This window comes from Grampus griseus (assembly GCF_964374135.1).
Source record: "Grampus griseus genome assembly, chromosome: 2".
NCBI lineage: Eukaryota > Metazoa > Chordata > Mammalia > Artiodactyla > Delphinidae > Grampus > Grampus griseus.
The window spans coordinates 74,592,310-74,609,090 of NC_139018.1; the positions used below are offsets into that span (position 1 = coordinate 74,592,310).

At 55.8% G+C, this 16,781-nt stretch overlaps 2 protein-coding genes across 3 annotated transcripts; both read right to left on the reverse strand.

Annotated features, from left to right (window-relative positions):
* Positions 1 to 773: 773 nt before the first annotated feature.
* MMP14 (matrix metallopeptidase 14) lies at positions 774 to 10,835 on the reverse strand. Of its 2 annotated transcripts, none has more exons than XM_082649497.1 (10): positions 10,479 to 10,835; positions 6,379 to 6,527; positions 6,001 to 6,123; positions 5,341 to 5,648; positions 4,631 to 4,792; positions 4,165 to 4,325; positions 3,862 to 4,000; positions 3,581 to 3,731; positions 2,987 to 3,102; positions 774 to 2,614 (listed from the first exon to the last, which is right to left on the reverse strand). In XM_082649497.1, the coding sequence occupies exons 1-10, from the start codon at positions 10,581 to 10,583 to the stop codon at positions 2,283 to 2,285; spliced, it is 1,746 nt and encodes a 581-aa protein (XP_082505623.1). In that variant the 5' UTR covers positions 10,584 to 10,835; the 3' UTR covers positions 774 to 2,282. The 2 variants fall into 2 exon arrangements, with proteins under 2 accessions (XP_082505623.1, XP_082505622.1); XM_082649496.1 differs by having other exon boundaries at positions 4,165 to 4,321; positions 4,627 to 4,792.
* Positions 10,836 to 12,757: 1,922 nt separating this feature from the next.
* On the reverse strand, positions 12,758 to 16,042 carry MRPL52 (mitochondrial ribosomal protein L52; the record flags this gene model as incomplete). The annotated part of the gene is given in 7 exon segments (XM_082649618.1): positions 12,758 to 12,927; positions 13,296 to 13,360; positions 15,632 to 15,699; positions 15,776 to 15,836; positions 15,939 to 15,977; positions 15,980 to 16,003; positions 16,006 to 16,042. Coding segments are annotated over 7 exon segments (447 nt in total). The 3' UTR covers positions 12,758 to 12,774.
* Between the last annotated feature and the right edge of the window lie 739 nt (positions 16,043 to 16,781).

The following is a 16,781-nucleotide window of genomic DNA, read 5'->3' on the forward strand; positions in this document are numbered from 1 at the left end:
TCCTGGGCAACTGGGGTGAGATCCCTGTTTTGCCAGAGATAGGCTGCTCCTAACTGGCCACGGGGCAACCTCTTTCTTTCCCCTCTGTTCCTTCTGCCCCTGCAGTGGAGCCCCAGGCCTGGGAGAGGCTGAGATCCTGAGGGCTGGGGAGAAGGGCCTGTCCCCCGCTTCCCGCCCAAGCCCGAGGCTGACTGTGGTGGGGGAATCCCCCAGCAGCTGCGCGAGGCCTGAGCAAACGGAGGGTCTGCGGCTGGATCACACGACAGGGTAACGCAATTTAGGAAGATCAATTTAGGAAGATTTTCCGAGTGGCTTCCCCTTGGCCACTTCCTCTTGCTTTGCAGTCCTGGGCCTCAAAGGTAGCCTCGCAGGCCAGGCTGGGAGAGGGGAGCTGGCTGAGCTCTGCGGACAACTCGCCGGCCCCCGTGGAGTATGCCCTCCTCCCCATATCTGGGCCCTGGATCCTTTTCGCCCACCGAGAATAAACATATTCCGTTATGTATGAAAAATACCAAAACCCCGCCTCACGGAAAACACCGCACGGCCCTCCTGCTTCCCATTCCCCTCACAGCCACATCCCAGGCACACAAACTGCAGCCACACGAGGAACGTGAAACACTGTTTATTCTTTGTGGAAAGGTTGAACAAGGTCGAAAATGTCCTTAGAGGGCACTGACCCAGCCCCGCCCTGCAGGTTCCTGGGGTCGGACGCCTCTGCCCCACCCCCACCCCTCCCCATGCCCCTTGTTAACAAAAAGGAACGATTTGATGGGAATTCATATATAATAATTATAATAAAAATATACATTAAACAAAACAAAAAACCCAAACAAGACAACTTCAGCCGGACTGCCAGCACCGTTCACCGCGCTCCTCCCACCCCTGACATCCCTTTCCGCTCACTGCCCCCACGTGGTCTCTCACTCTCCCAGGTCTCCGGGTACCAGGACCACCTTCGGCGGCCCAAGGAGACCTCAAATGGGTGGGCCGGGTGGGGAGAGGAGGGCAGGACACCTGTAGGAAGGGCTGGGGGGGGGTCGTCGGGAAGCGAGGGGCTCACCTGACAAAACGCCCAGGCGCCCGCCCCTTCCCGGAGGCTGGCGGAGGCAGGCTGATCCTCGGCTCCCTAGCTAGGTGGCTGCTCTCATCAAGGTCCCGGGTCGCCAGTCCCCCATGCGTGCCCTCTCTGCTCCTCTCTCTGGCTCCCTGCCTTCCCCTCCGTGCGGTCTGATTGAAGCCAGGGCACCAAACGGGAGCAGGTGTGCCTTTCTCGGGCCCTTCCTGAGAGCTCCAATAAAACGTGCCCTCCCCCGGCTACCACAGCCCGCCCTGTGGCGTCCCTGCCGGCCTGGCCTGCCCGGCCCCCCGCCATCCACTCCTGCTGCAACTCCCTGGTTTGCCTTTTGGTCCTGTCCTGTCCTCTCTGACTGCTCTGCCCCTGGGTCCCTACTCCAGCTGCCTGCATTTGAGTGAGGTTCTTTCTCTGTGGGCCCCAGGCTCACCCCCAGGACTCCTGGGGCCCACCCCGGTAGCTGCACCCCCTGGTCTCAGCTCTTCCAACCTTGACATCCCCATCCGAGGCTAACGTTTGGGAGGGTAGGGCTGTCAAGGGTTTCTGCAGCCCCAGGTTAGTCCTTAATGGCTCAGGCTCCTTCTGTGGAAGTTCTCGGGGGCAGGTGGGGCAGAGGCGGATCTTGGTGGAGAGGACTGACCCTCTCTGAGCTTTCCTCCCAAGGTCTTAGGGTAGCTGAGTGGCCCTCACCCCTTCACTCTCTCAGGGTCTCCCCCTCACAACAAGATTAGATTTCTTTCAACCAGAAAGAGTGGTGGGAGGCTGCCAATTGGGTACCCCCGGGGGCTCGCGGGGCTAGCGTGCCCAGAGACCCCTGAGGTCAGAGTTCAGAGGTTAAAGGTATGTCAGGGAATGGAAAAGGAGCAGATGACCCCATTTGACCTTTACCAGCGAGGTCTGAGGGTCCTGCCTTCAAGTGCAGAGCCCGGACATTCAGATGGGGCTGAACACACACCAAGCCACGGGGGCCCCTGAGGGGCAGGGGCTGGGAGGCCGGCCCCTGCTCAGCCTCCGGGGGACCCATCTAGGGAAGAAGCAATGCCAGCGCGGAGGGGGGGAGAGGCCAGTCATGGGACAGAGAAGAAGGGACGTGGGGGGGGCTGGGGAGGGGGCTCGGGACCGGCGGGAGCAGCCCACCCACCACCACCTGCTGCCACTGGCCTTCAGAGGCAAAGTCCTCGTGGGAGGAGTGGGCGGGCGGCAGTGGGGGTCAGACCTTGTCCAGCAGGGAGCGCTGGCAATAGAGCAGTCGCTTGGGGGTCCCGTGGCGTCGGAAGAAGAAGACGGCGAGGCCCACCGCCAGCACCAGGAGCAGCAGCAGCACAGGCAGCACCACGGCGGCCGCGCTCACTGCTCCGCTGCCTTCCTCGTCCACCTCGATGATGATCACCTCCGTCTCCTCAGTCCCCTCATCCGGCCGGCCCCCCGACGACGGGCAGCCCATCCAGTCCCGCAGGGCTGACTTGGGGTAGCCAGGCTCGACCTTCAGCTTCTGGTTGTTGAATTTCCAGTATTTGTTCCCCTTGTAGAAGTACGTGAAGACTGCAGGGGTCAGCAAGAAGGCGGCATTGCAGATGAGAGGTGCGGGCAGCGTCCGGAGAAGAGGCAAAGAGAGAAGAAGAGCGGGAGAGAATCCAGTCAGCGTGCGCGCCAGCTGAGGTAATCGCTTCGCTTTTCTGAGCATCAGTTTCCTCAGCTGTCAAACCAGGTAACTCTAGCACCAGGTTGAGACAGTGGTGGGGATTAAGGGGTCCGAAGCGTGGAAAGCACTTACTCAGAGCCTGGCACATGGCAGGGGCTCCCCTGTCCTCCTCATCATTATTTTCAACCCGATCCTCTCCGTCTTTCCTCCTGCTCTCTCTTAACTCCCTCTTCCGGTCCTCCCCTCACAGACACCTCCTGTGCCCCTCTCACCTTCATCGCTGCCCATGAATGACCCTCTGGGAGACTCAGGGATTCCTTCCCAGACCTTGATGTTTTTGGGGTACTCGCTGTCCACTGCCCTGAGCTCCTCATTGAAACGGTAGTACCTGGGGGAGAGGCAGGGAAGGGAAGTGGTTGGACACTGGGCATGTCCTCCGAGGGGAGTGGGACCCGGGACTGAATTCGCCGGTGAGCAAAGGGTGTCTGTGGATGGGGGCGGGGGGACAGGGGTTTTGAGTAATGAGGGCCTGCAGCTGAAAGCGGTGGAAGGTGGGGGTGGGAGGGAGGGCCCAGGCTGCAAGGAGCCACCAGCGGCCCTTAATGACAGTGCCTGGCAGCTGGAGCGGTGGCACAGGGCTGGGGGCAGGAGGCATCAAATGAGCAGGTCTGAAACGGTGACCCGGTCATACCCCACTCACTCAGCACCCACTGGAGGCTGCCCGTTGCTAGGCAACAGCACAGGCTCAGCCAGCTTCTTCTCCAGGGAAACATTTCAGGGGGAAAGTAGGTCTTCCTCCAGGATTGAGGGAACCTGGTGGTGGTGTCTGAGGAGGGAGGCCTGGGGCCCAGGGATTGAGGCCTTACTTGTTTCCCCGAAAGAAATAGGTCTTTCCGTTGGGCATCCAGAAGAGAGCAGCGTCGATCTTGTCGGCAGGCAGTCCTCGACCCAGTTCCTTAATGTGCTTGGGGTAGCCAGGCTCCAGGGAAGCTTCATCAAACACCCAGTGCTTGTCTCCTGGGGAGGAGAGGGGAGGGCAGGATCTGATTCCACCTGGGCTCTACGGTCTTTGGAGGAGTCAGGTGGAATGTGCTCCTCCAGGGAGACCCTCCCCACACCCAAAGACTAAGGCAGAATGTCCGGTTACCTTTGAAGAAGACAAACTTGCCATCCTTCCTCTCGTAGGCAGTGTTGATGGATGCGGGCAGGCCCCGCCAGAATTGGCCGATGGGCATGGGGTATCCATCCATCACCTGGTTTTTCCTCACCCGCCAGAACCAGCGCTCCTGGGAGGCAGTTCATTACATCTTTAGCTTTGTCCTCCAGCTCAGTCCCCAAAGCTCCCCCACTGCCTCAGTTTTAGGATTTAGTCCTCCTGCTGCTGTTTCCACCCAGCCTCCCGGTCATGGAGCCCTTTTGTCCCCCACACCAACCCACTTCTCCCTCTCACCTTGAAGACAAACATCTCCCCTCGGAGCATGGCCACGGTGTCAAAGTTCCCATCACAGATGTTGGGCCCATAGGTGGGGTTTTTGGGCTTATCAGGGACAGAGGGCCTGGAGGTGGTCCTGGGTTGAGGGGGCATCTTGGTGGGGAACCCTGACTCGCTCCCTGGGGCAGAGAACAGGAGGGGCACTTCAGACTTGGTGGCAGAGTAGGAGGAAAGGACAGACATATGGGCAGATAACACCTTTGGAGAGGTGTGGCTGGGCCTTTGCGGGAGGCTGAAGCAATCAGCTGGGCAAGGACAGAAAAGGTGGGATCTTTTAAAAGTGGGAGCGGATGGAGGCAGGGTCAGGTGGGGGGGCCGGCGGGAGACTGTAGGGCATGAGGGAGGGGAAAATGCACAGGCCAGGGAGAACAGGAGAGGATAAGGGGCAGAGAGGAAGGAGCAGATGTGGGCGTAGATTACTTGCCATAAAGTTGCTGGATGCCCCGGCGGTCATCATCGGGCAGCACGAAGTTCTCTGTGTCCATCCACTGGTAAAAGGGTGCCATGATGGCCGAGGGGTCATTGGAATGCTCAAGCCCCAGGGCGTGGCCCAGCTCGTGCACAGCCACCAGAAAGATGTCATTCCCTGGAGGGATGGGGATGGTTATGATGGCAGCCTGGGTCTCTTCCCTCAGACTCCCTGCTTCCCCATCAGAATCTTCAGGTTCACAACGAAGCCCGCCTGCCAAATTTTCCACCCAAAGTGACCAGATCCTGAGTTCCAGCCTCATAGCTGGCAGAAGAGGCAAAATCCAGCCAGCAACTCTTCTGGGTAGAGGCGAGAGACTGTTCTGGGGCCGGATCCAAATCCCAGCAAGGATCGGGAAGCTGAGGTCCTATCGGGGCCTCAGTTTCTACCAGGAGCCAGACATGACATTTGCCTGGAAAAGTGAGTGATGCAGATGCTTTGAAGTCTTTGACTGGGAAGTCAGTTATTGGGCGAGAGAAGGGACCAGATGTAAATAGCTCAAAACAGGATTCCTGCTTTCATTGGAAGTCAGACCGGGAGATGTTTGTGGTCCCCCAGAGCCCTGAGATTTGGGGGTCTGAGGCTTGGGGAGGAAGCTGGAGAACCCCCATACAAATGACTCTTGACTCTTCCAGGGATAAGAGTCCCCGGGCTACCTCGCTCACCATTCAGATCCTCATTCCGGACAGTCCAGGGCTCGGCAGAGTCAAAGTGGGTGTCCCCTCCGATGTTGGGGCCTGGGAAGTAGGCATGGGCCAGGAAGCCACCCTCGCCATCGAAAGGCGTGCTGTCGCCGTGGAAACCCTCAGCAAAGAAGATCATGATGTCGGCCTGCTTCTCGTGGCCCTCACGGATGTAGGCGTAGGGTACCTCTCGGAAGTGCAGCGGCGTGGCACTCTCCCACACACGAAACGCCTTGCGGATGGCCTCGAACGTGGCGTACTCCCCCACCTTGGGGGTGTAGTTCTGGATGCTGAGGTCCAGCCACGTGGGGAGAGGATGGGAGTGCGTTAGGACAACAAGGGGCAGAACTCCTTTCCTGTACTCTCCCAGGTCTGACTGAGCCGTCCAGCCACCTTTGTCTGACCCAGCTCTTCCCGCTGCCTCACGATGCCTCTGTCCCAAGAACTGAGGGCTTTCTGGCCCTGGGATATACCTTCTACCGGCTGCACCCGTCTCCAGGATGAGAGCCATTTTCCTCCCTACCCCCGAGGATGCTTCTCAGGAACAGGGGTGAGTAGGGAAGGGAGCCTCAGGGTCTCTAAGCACCACTGATAGGGAAGGGTGACCTGATGTGAGAAAGGCCACTTGCCTGTTGGACTCACCAGAAAGTGATCTCGTTATGCTGCCATTTGAGGCCCTGGATGGCATAGCGCTTCCTTCGAACATTGGCCTTGATCTCAGCCCCAAACTTGTCTGGAACGCCACAGCGGGGGCGCCTCATGGCCCTGGAGTGTGAGGATTGTGGTCAGGAGAGCGTATGAAAGAGAAAGGTCTTCAGAGGAGAGGGGGAATGTCCGGCCCCAGGGTCAGTGTGGGGAAGAGACAAGGTCATGAGGTCTGGAAGAACAGGAGAGGGTCGGGATCAGCTTGTGGGGATGAGGTGTGGGTGTGGAATCAGGCATTCAGGTGGCAGCCTCTCTGGTACTCAGTGTTGTGTCGGTGGGTGCTGGGCAGAACTCCTGCCAGGGTCTAGCACTTACTTCATGGTGTCTGCATCAGCCTTGCCTGTCACTCGCAGACCGTAGAACCTCTGCATGGCAGCGATGGCAGCTGAGAGTGACTGAGGCGAGCGCTGTGTGTGGGTACGCAGGTCCCCAGGGGGCAGGTAGCCATACTGCTGCAGCCAGGCCTGTAGGGAAAGGGATGTGGCTTGGAGCATCCCCACCTGGCCCGAGGGGAGCCTCTGTTTCCTCACGGCACCTGGAATGCACCCTTGGCTTGGTGTGGAAAGGGCAGTGAGCTCCCAGCCTGGCTCTGGCAATGGGTCTGAAGGAACTCCCAGGCTGGACCCAAACTCTGGCCCGGGTCCTAGTATGGCTGATCCTCTTGGAGGGGTGGGGAACCACAGCGCTGGGCTTTGGCTGTAACTCTTTTGATGGGAGCCCTGGTGGTTTAGTTGAGTTCTAGGACGTCTTCTCAGAGCTGAGATTCCTTCTAGTGCTTTTCTCCTCTGTGTCGGTGTTCTTGTAAATACAGCGTGTCCCACCTGAGGCTGGGGTGTGCCCATGGTGGATGGAGAGGGGAGAGGCTGAGGGGCTCCGCTTTGGGGCCTGGCATGAGGCTCTCCTGGCACAGGCATGCTGTGCCTCCGGGGTATACACAGCTGAGATCTTTTCAGAAAGGAGAGCAGAAAAGGAGCTAGGGCTCCGGCTGGCTGCTGATAGGGGAAGCTGGGGCGTTTGGAGGTGGTGCGGATGTGATCCAGTCACAGAGTCAGGATCCTGCCACTGTCGCCATCCAAGCAGCATCTGACCTAGGGCTTGGGACCTAAAGACCCATTTAAGGTTCTCAGTAGAGGGAGTGGGAGATTGGGATGGTGGTCAGGATTAGGGTTAGTACTTTACTTAGTATTTTGGTGACTGTAGTTTATTTTAGGTATGATGTGAAATTGTTCATGATATAAAGGCTGGCATATTGCCTTAAAGTAAAGTTAGGTTTTTGGTGTTTGATTGAAAGGTACCCACATTGCAAAGCCCTGTTGAGGGAAAAGTCAGCCTTTATTGTAAGAAAAATGGAGTCTTTTCCTAAAGCATGAAAAGTAAAATGAGCCAAGTTTTATATGGAACATGAACATGCTCAGATCCTCCTATGGGGAGATGCTACTCGGACGGCTCTGGTCCCTGCTCCAGCTTTGCCTTCTTAAGGAGTCCAGAGGAAGCTGCAGGTTGCCTAGGGCGGGAGCTTGGAGTGCAGAGTGGCGCTGCATCCCTTACTCCGGGTCATTAGGATGGCTTTCCACGTGGCCCTTCACCTCGAGGCCCAGGCCTTGACGGTGGTGCAGTGCTCTTGCACTGGGGCTGGGGGTGATTCAGGAGCAGCTGACTGGGGACCTGAGCCGGCAGGGGCAAGAATTGCAACATGGTTCTGGGAAGTGATCCCCTACGGCTGATGATGGGAGTTAGGGCCCGAGATGTAAACAACACAGCCTTTCCCCAGCCAACAGGCCTGGCCAGAACAACCCTAGCACCACCCGCTCTGAGAGCCCCTCCTCAGGGGAAGAAGGCAGGGAGCGAAGTTTAACCTCTGTTATACCAGAGGGGAGCAGAGCAGGAGGCTCGTTTGGGGCTGCTCTCCTGGGAGCTCTAAACTTGCCCTGACCTGCGCTAACTGATGCCGCAGCTAGTGCCTGCAGGAGACCTGCTGTGGCCTGTGCCCAAGTATGCAGGAATCTCCCTTTGCCCCTGGCCTCACCTGTAGGGTAGTCACATCCCGGGTTTATGACCTGTGGTGGGGGAGCAGCTGCTTCAGCTTTGGGAAAGGATGGGAGCAGCCCACTGCTGGAGCTGGAAGACTGAGGTCAGGCCCCCTCAACCCTCAGGGGGCAAAGCTCCTAGGGCAGGATGACAGGAGGGAGGGTGGCAGAGAGACAGGGAGGATCCACATCTGGGAGCTCTGGGATACATCCCTCTTCCTGATGAGTCTTTCAAGGAGGTGGATAGGTCTAAATATTCCCACAACCCCCACCCCATATGCAGTAGAGAAAGGTGGAGACTTGGTCAAGAAAGGGACTTCTCTGGAGTCAAGAGAGCCACAAGTCCTGGAAAGGAAGTGCCCCCATTCCTCTCCTCCTCCCAGGCCTAGGCTCCGAGCAAAGCAAGAACCACAGAGAAGACTATGAGGTCGGAACCACAGAAGAGAGGACTCTTGTGTCTGCGGCCGAGTGGGAGAAGGGCCAAGTGCCAGACTGGCCAAGGAGAGGAGAGGGCTGTCCCGGAGCTGGTGCAGGACCCTGGAGGTGGTGAGAGGAGGCCGGCTGTTTGAGGCCTGGGCCACCCCAGCTCTCCCTCCAGATTTGCCTGGAGAGGGAGCAACTCTGCAGGGTCAGAGAACTGAGTCGGCTGGCTTTGTCCTGAAAACTGAGTGGTGCAAGGTATTCCTCTAGGGGAAAGTCAAGGACAAGGAACCCCTCCCACTCCTAGGCCCACTTCACCGGCCTAGGAGTCCTGGAGGGGGTTGGGGTGAATCTCTGGCTCTTCTGCAGGCCCTGGATCCCAGCCTCTGGGCCTGCTCCTCCCTCCCTCTGCCTCCCACCCCTCCATGGTCCAGAAGCAAATGATGGTTCTGGCACTGGGACTGCCCATGACCCGCTTAAAACAGAGCCAGGGCTGCCGCCCCTCCCCAAGGGGACCTAGTGGGGCAGGGGAGGGAAGGAAGGCAGGGCAGGCGAAGTTGGCAGCGGGAAGCCCCCAGATGCCCGGGCTCCTTTTGTTAGGCGCTCTCCCCTTCGGGCCTCTGATGAAGACTCCAGGCCCGGAAAGAGGATGCCTCCTCCTCCCTCCTGGACCCTGTCAGGCTTAGCCCCTGGGCAGATTTTTCACTCTCCGTGGTCACCTCCATGCCTAGGGCCACACTATTCCTGTCAGTCTCAGGACAGAGAGAGTGTGTTCTTTCTGGAGATGTTTCCTCCCGGGGTGGGACCAGGGCCGGGACCAGGAGGGAGGAAGCCAAGTCCTGATCCCTTCCCCCTGCTCGGGGGCCCTTCCCGGCCCCTCCCGACCGCACCCAGGCCCTGGCCGAGCTGAGTGGGTTGGGATGGCCCAAAATAAGAAGCTGATCAAATCCGTCTCCCACCTTCACCCCAAAATAAAAGAGAGAGAGAGGAAAAACTTCCTCAGACAACTCCCACGCGGCTTCCTCCCGAGCCCGGTGGGCCAGCGTCGGGGAATGGGTGGGGGGCAACCGAGTCAGTCAAGACCTGCGCGGGAGCCCAGGGCCAGGCCCTCACCCCGCTCCCCGTACGACGCCCCCAGTCTCCCTGCAATTAACACAGAAAAGCAATTAACAAAAAGAGCCTAAAGGCGCCGAAGGGGGAGCAGGGAGCGGAGGCGGCAGCCCGGCCGAGGCCCCGGCTCACAAGGAGACCTTTGTGTGTCCGGAAACGCGGGCCAGGGCGGCAGCGCCGCGACCCTCGACGCCAGGGCTCCGGGCCGGGACACAGAGGGTCCTCTCGGAAAGGCGGGGGATGGGGTGGGGGTCGGGCCCGCTCCGCCGGCCACCCCCGACCGCACCTGGCAGCCGACGCGTCCGAGGAGGGCCGGGAGCGCCAGCGAGGCGGCGGCCGCAGCGTGGGGGGCCCGGGCCAAGGGGCGCCGTCCCCGGAGCCCTCCCGGCCGGCAGAGCGCCGGCGAGCGCGGGCGGGAGAGCGCCTGCGAACTGTAAAGTCGAAGAAACAACAAACTCTCGCACATGACAAGAAACCAGGACAGCGCGGGGTCTGAGCGGAGTCCAAATATTTATCAGGCTCCTGACCGGTTCCAGAGCTGAGCTCAGAGCCCAGGGGAACAGGGGAGGGGTGGGGAGTGGGCCCCGGCAGGAAAGTTCTTCCAAGGAAAGGAATGGGAAAGAAAGTCGGCGGCGCGCGCGCGCGCGTTGGGGGGTTGGTAGTTGAAGGAAGCAAAAGTTGGATCGACTTGGAAGTTTGGAGATGAGGAGGGAAAGGAAAGGAAGGGGGACCCTGCAGGCCGGAGCAGCGGAGACGCCGAGAGCCCTCCTCTCCGAATGGGGGTTGTCCCCTCGGAGACCCCCGGGCTCGCCTCCCCGGCGGGCGCGACTCCGGGCAGGGCCGGAGGAGCTCACTTACTTCGGGGCTGAAGCTGCTTTGGGCAGAGCTGAGGGAGGCGAGCGCGGAGGCGAGCGCGAGCAGGGGGAGCAGCAGACTGCGGGCGGGTCGTGGGGCGAGAGACATGGTCCGCGACCGTCCGGGCAGCCGGGCCGTGCGGGCTCCGCGTAGGGGCCCAAGCCCTGGGGTCGCACCGCCACTCCCTCGGGGCGCCTTTTGTCTTCCGTAGGCACTGAATTTGGATTCCTAGAGCGCTGTCCGCCTGGAGATGAGGGGATTGTTCTTGAAAGCGCCTGTTCGCTCGTCCCCGCTTTCCCGTTTTTTGATCTTTCTTCTGCTTAGTCTGCGAACTGGATGGCGAGCCCTCTCTCGCTCTCTCCTCTGGTCCCTCCCTTCTCCCACAGGCTCCCTCCGCCCCCGCCCCAATGCCCTCCTTTCCCGGTGCGGACGTGGTTGTTTCAGTCTGAATCCAATTACAGCCAAGAGCAGGGTAAAAAAAAAAAACCTAAGTTGCCTTTCTGTGGTGGAGGCTGCCATCTGCAGGGGTTGAGGCCACAGCCGAGAGCGGGGGGCTTGGGGGAACTCAAGGGACGGGATGTGGGAGACTTTCTCCTTCTAAGCATATTTTGGGTGGCTTGATTCCTCTGCTTCCACCGTTCGTCTCACCTCTGTGGGAAGCATTGGGAAGCTCAGAGCCTGGAATGGTGGGGGCATCTTCCGTGTCCACGAGACCCGGTGTGCGGGGTCATCTGCTAGGGCCTGTGGCTCAACTGTATTGAAAATTGTGTCCCTTATTCTTGTCAGCCACCTCTGTCGCTACCCTAACAAAAAATAATAATAAAAAAAAGCAACAATAACGAAACCCAACTACCCACTGACAAATCCCACCACCACACTGCATCTGGGGGTCCTGTCCCTGGAGAAAGACAAATGCGCCCCCTTTTTTATTGTCCTTTGCAATCTGCTGCCCCTTGAACTAGAACTGGCTGGGGAGGAAGGGAGTGCAAGGCCATGAAACGCGGGGAAAGGCAAATCAAGTTTGGTGAAACTGCAGAAAAGAGAGAATGGGAGTCAGGCCTACGGGGGTTTAGTTCCCGCTCTATACCGGAAAAGGAGATAATCCCTGAAAGAGTATAATCTCCTCCTTCAGGGGCTGACTAGACTCTGAGAACAAAAGGTGGAGGTGTGAAGGGAAGGGGGAGGGCAGGCTAGAGCTGATGGTGGGAAAGGGAGACAGATAAGAGGCTGAGGGCTAGATCTGGAAAAGCAACACAACAGAGGCAGGAAAAGTGTGGGACACAGAAAACCCAACCATCAGCGAAATCTAAGATCCAGGAACTGCATTGGTCAGCGACGAGAGGAAGGAGGTTGGGGGGGGGGGTGGAGAAGAAGGGAGGGAAAGAAAGCAAGGGAAGGAGGCTGGACAGAAATTATGTCAGGTAGGAAGTTCCAGAAATCCTAGAGATAAAAGAACTGTCACATTATTTGCGGCAGGAGAATGGAAGAAAAGCCCAGTGCTCGTTATTGTAATGGGAGCAAAGGTCCTTTTTCCCTCAGAATCCATGGGAGGAGCCATGATCAATAAAATGAAAGGTTTCCCTGGGGCCTGTGCAGCTAACAGATCTGTGGGAAGTATATGGTGGCTATTAGGTACCTATTCCACAGTCACTGTTTGGGGGCTGAGCACCACAGGGCTCCCCTGCACAAGTGGGGGTTGGGAAGTACAGGCCTCTCTCCAACCAACCTCTGCAATTCAGTCAGAACCACAGAAACCTCAGGATCCCACTCTTCAGCAGAACATGCCACACCCAAGTCTGCTGTTCCCTTGTCAGCCTTCCTAGTGGGAGTATCCTCTAGGGCCATGTATCTGAAGTTTACAAGAACTGATACCAGTTGCTTGCCAAAAAGTGGATCTCAGCTGGAAAGCCTTTTTCATCAAAACATTTATTAATGCGTAACTGCATGAGGCCTGAACTCTGTATGGGCTGTTAAAAGCTTTAGTGTGTGGCTAAAGCCAGGGAAACTGTTGCCCTCTTTTTCATGTTTGCAGAGCAGCAAAGTTGGGCCAGTCCTGTGGCCTGCAAAAGAGGGGGTCAATACCCCCAAGGAAGATTCTGCTGAACCGGAATGGAGCTGTGGTGAGAGCACTGTGCCAACACTTCCAGGCAGTGATCTTACAGCCTGTTCTTCCTGGTGTCCATCCTCTTTTGCCCTGAAGACAGATGGGGAACATAAAGACTTTCTTCTGGCTGGGATGACACATCTAGGTGATAGAAAAGAAAGCCAGAGCCAGGCCGGGGGAGACAGGAGTTGCTTTTTATTGACTTGGTCGTGGGTTCTGCAGTAGAGCCCCTTTGGGTTTAAGAGCATTCTGCTGCTTCCTTTCTTCTTCCTGCAACTTCTCTTGCTGCCTGAGCTGCCATGCCTGTAATCCAGCATCCATTTCCTGTGACAGCAGTACAACTCGTCTCTGAAACAGACAGGAAAACAGTGTGGATAACATCTGGGGCTTGAGCTCCGCACCATATATCCTTTCATTCACAGATCAAAGTCAGAGGTTTCAGCTGGAAAATGACACCCCTGACTGGGGAAGGGGTGGAACCAGGTCCTGGGCTGGGAAGCAGGCGGAAGGCAGCAAAATGGGTGTCTACTATTGGTTCCTGCCCTAGGAGTGACCCACTCTACCCTCCCTTCTCCCGGTACTGTTAAAACCTTTGGCGGATAAAACCTCGGAGTGAGGGGTACGTGTTAGCTTAGGTGCCAACTAAAGACAAATTACAATTTAACATTTCTCCCCGATTACACACAGTTTGCTCTGTGTGGGCTCTGGCCACTCACTGCAAACTTTTCCCTTTGGGCTTTTCTTCGAAGCTGGCCTTTCATTGGAGGAGCAGGGCGGCCATCTGCAGATAGAAGTGAGAGAAAAGGCGAGTGTTAGAGATGGCCTGCAGGACCCTGGGAAAGCGGCTGTGATAGGAAAGAGGGAAGAACAAATCTTGAGCTCCTCTTTTCCATTTCACACCCACTGTAGCTTAATTCCCCTAGAACACTTCCCTCAATGGTGAGGTATGCCAGAACCACCAAGAATAAGCTCCTAGGCATGTTCCTACTCTATTTTACTTACCCCTCCCTCATTAGCCTAGAATTCGAGGTCCTTTGCAATGCTGAATCTCCTGTTTTATCTTCAGAAACCCTCCACTCAAGCAATCTGATTACTGTTCTACTTACCAGTGAGTCCTTGCTGAGTTCCCTCTCACTCTATAATGAAACACCCTCTTTTCCTTTCCTTCCAGCCAAATTCTCATTCTTAGGCCCACCTCAAGCTGTACTTGTCCCAGAAATCCTTCTCTAACCTCTTCAACTCTGTCAGCTCTCTCTTCTGAAAGAAATGCATCTCCATCATTTAATATTCATCTCTCTGTTTGGGGACATTTATTGTACTACTGATTGTTTTTAGCCTTATTTAGCCACCTCAAATCCTTCTGGAAAGGGGCAGAGCACTGAAATATTATTACTTAATTTTTAAAATGTCCATGCTTTGTTTTCCAGCTAGACTTTTAAGTTCCTTGGGATTAGGGACTGTATCCCTTACTTTCACTGTAGTATAGTGTAGGCCCATAATAAAAATCTTATGTCTGCTGACTTGCTGAAAAAATGCAGTATCTGATCTCAAGTAGTTTATAACAGAGATTAAAAGGATACTTACTTTCTACAAAGAAAGAAAGAAACAGTGAAAACTCTGTCCAAAAGTTTGAAGGCAAGACAAATAAGAGATAATATTCATCAGGAAAGGGAACCAATACTGTGTATATCAGGTGCTTTATACTGGTTGTTTCATTTTATCCTTCCAAGAACCATCTGAGATAGGTATTCTTCTTTTACATTTGTGGAAACTGAGAGATACCATTAAGTAACTTGCTAACCACAAAGTTAGCAAGTAGAGTAGCCTGGATTAAGAATCAATTCCACGGGCTTCTCTGGTGGCACAGTGGTTAAGAATCCGCCTGCCAATGCAGGGGACGGGGGACCAATCCCTGGTCCGGGAAGATCCCACATGCCACGGAGCGACTAAGCCCGTGCGTCACAACTACTGAGCCTGCGCTCTAGAGCCTGTGAGCCACAACTACTGAGCACGTGTGCCACAACTACTGAAGCCCACGCGCCTAGAGCCCGTGCTCCCAACAAGAGAAGCCACCACGACAAGAAGCCCGTTCACCATAACGAAGAGGAGCCCCTGCTCGCAATAACTAAAGAAAGCCCGCGTGGAGCAGCGAAGACCCAACGCAGCCAAAAATAAATAAGTAAAAATAAAATAAATTAAAAAAAAATTCAATTCCAGAGTCTTCCCAGTATTCCATACTACTTCAAGGAGCTCCTAGGTATCCTACAGTAAATAACAAGTAGGAAAAAAATCTTCACCATCCTCCTCAGCCACCAAATATCTGATTAAGAAGGTTCATACTCCTGTAGAATCCAGTACTCAGGTTGCTGTGCTGTTGAAGGGGGCCTGGCCTCTGCCCAGTTCTAGTCCTGGCTTTGCTACTATCTAGCTGTGCGCTCCTGAGCAATTTCCTTCCGTAGGCCTCAATTTTACCACCTGTGAACTGGAGTCCCAAGGCAGTGGGGAGTGGCTTCAACTTTTCTAAGGTTCTTCCTTTCTAGGGCGTTTTGTTTTGTTTTGTTTTAAGGTAAAGGAAGAAACTTTTCTGAAGAGAGCCCGTCATCCTCTGTCCTCGCTCTTTCTAAGCCTCTCTCTGAGACGCTCGTTTAGGCAGCCTCTCAAAGAGCTCTACCTGCACTTGGTAACAAATTCTCAACAATGTACTCACCACACAGAAGGGCGGTTCCTCGTAACTTTAAAAAAACCACGTCCCTCTTAGACACATAAAGTCTTGTCCCTCCCGCGGGATGCCCCACATCAGAGTTAGCTTCTGCTTATCCCCACAAACCAAGAAGATCCTGTCTAGCTTTACTTTCCATAGGCGTAGTTTGTAGTTTAATTTATAAAATAAACAATAGGATTTCTTCCCCCCAACTCCAAATACAAAGTTCAATACGTTGTCCGCTCAGACACAACCCGCACCTTGACACTCCCCCCAACTCCCCTCCGACCACGGGCGTTCCCTCTGGGTGAAAATCTCCGAAGTAGAGTTAACTGTCAGATCAGCGCTCACCCGCGTAAGACCAGTCTGGGAGCTCCGTAAGGGGCCCGTAGTCGGAGGGGTTGGCGGCAAGGCCCTGCCTGGGTGGAGAAAAACAGTTCCGTGAGGACTCAGCCCAGCTTCTGGCCCCTCAGTTCCCCCCAGACCGGCACTCACTGGAGTCGCCACTGACTGCCCGCCCGAGCCGCGGCGCCGCAGTGCAGCCTCCGGACACCTGCTGGGAAAACGGCAGAGTTGGGAAAGAGGCCGTGCAGCCAGCCTAGGCGTCCCGGGCCTGCCTCCACGAACCCCTGAGCCCCCGGCCCCTACACCCGCTTACTAGACAGCAGTAAACGCAAAGCAGCCATGCTGAAGCGCCGAACCGGAAGTGGGCGTGACCTCGTGGCCACGCCCGACGCTGCGCGGGAAGCCGGGAGTCGCCATCTTGAATCTGGTTTTCAATCAAGGGCCGCGCCATCTTGGCTCATCGTACGGAAAAGAGGGACAAAACTGCTTCCAGGGATTTTTGGGTGAGAACGGTCGTTCAGCGTATGCATTCTCAGTGGTGGTTACAACCGTGCGCAAGTCGCCTGCGCCCAGACTAAACCGTTCCGAACTGTTTCCCCCCACCCCCCCCCATTGCCCAGCAGCGGTCTCTAGTCCTTTTAAATTTATTCTTTTATATCAGTTGAGTAACATCCACGTGACCGCATTCTGTCTTCTGGCATCACTGTAACATATTTCCTCCAGCCTAAGAGTCAAATTTAGAGTGAATCAGAAAATTTGGGTTTCAGTTCTCATTTATCAAACGAAATTGAAGAACTTGTATGTGATAAGCACTGTGTTCGGTGTCGAGAGCAGAGCAGACGTCCCTATTCAGATAGAGCTCCTAGTCTAGAGAGAGATGAAGATACATAATCATACACATTACTGTAATATTACAGCTGAGATGAATGCTGGGAAGGGAAGTAGGTGCTGCTTGTGAGCATATGATGGGAACGATCTGGAGTAGGCTGTCTAATAAGGCTTTCTTGAGGAAGAGGTATTGGAGCTAACATCTGATTCCATTTTTATAAGAGCTACCACCACACACTGTATAATATAATCCTCGCAAAAACCTTGTGAGGTAGGTAGTAGTAAGTGGCAAACCCAGATCCGTGGCTTCTTCCCTCTTTCTTTTATC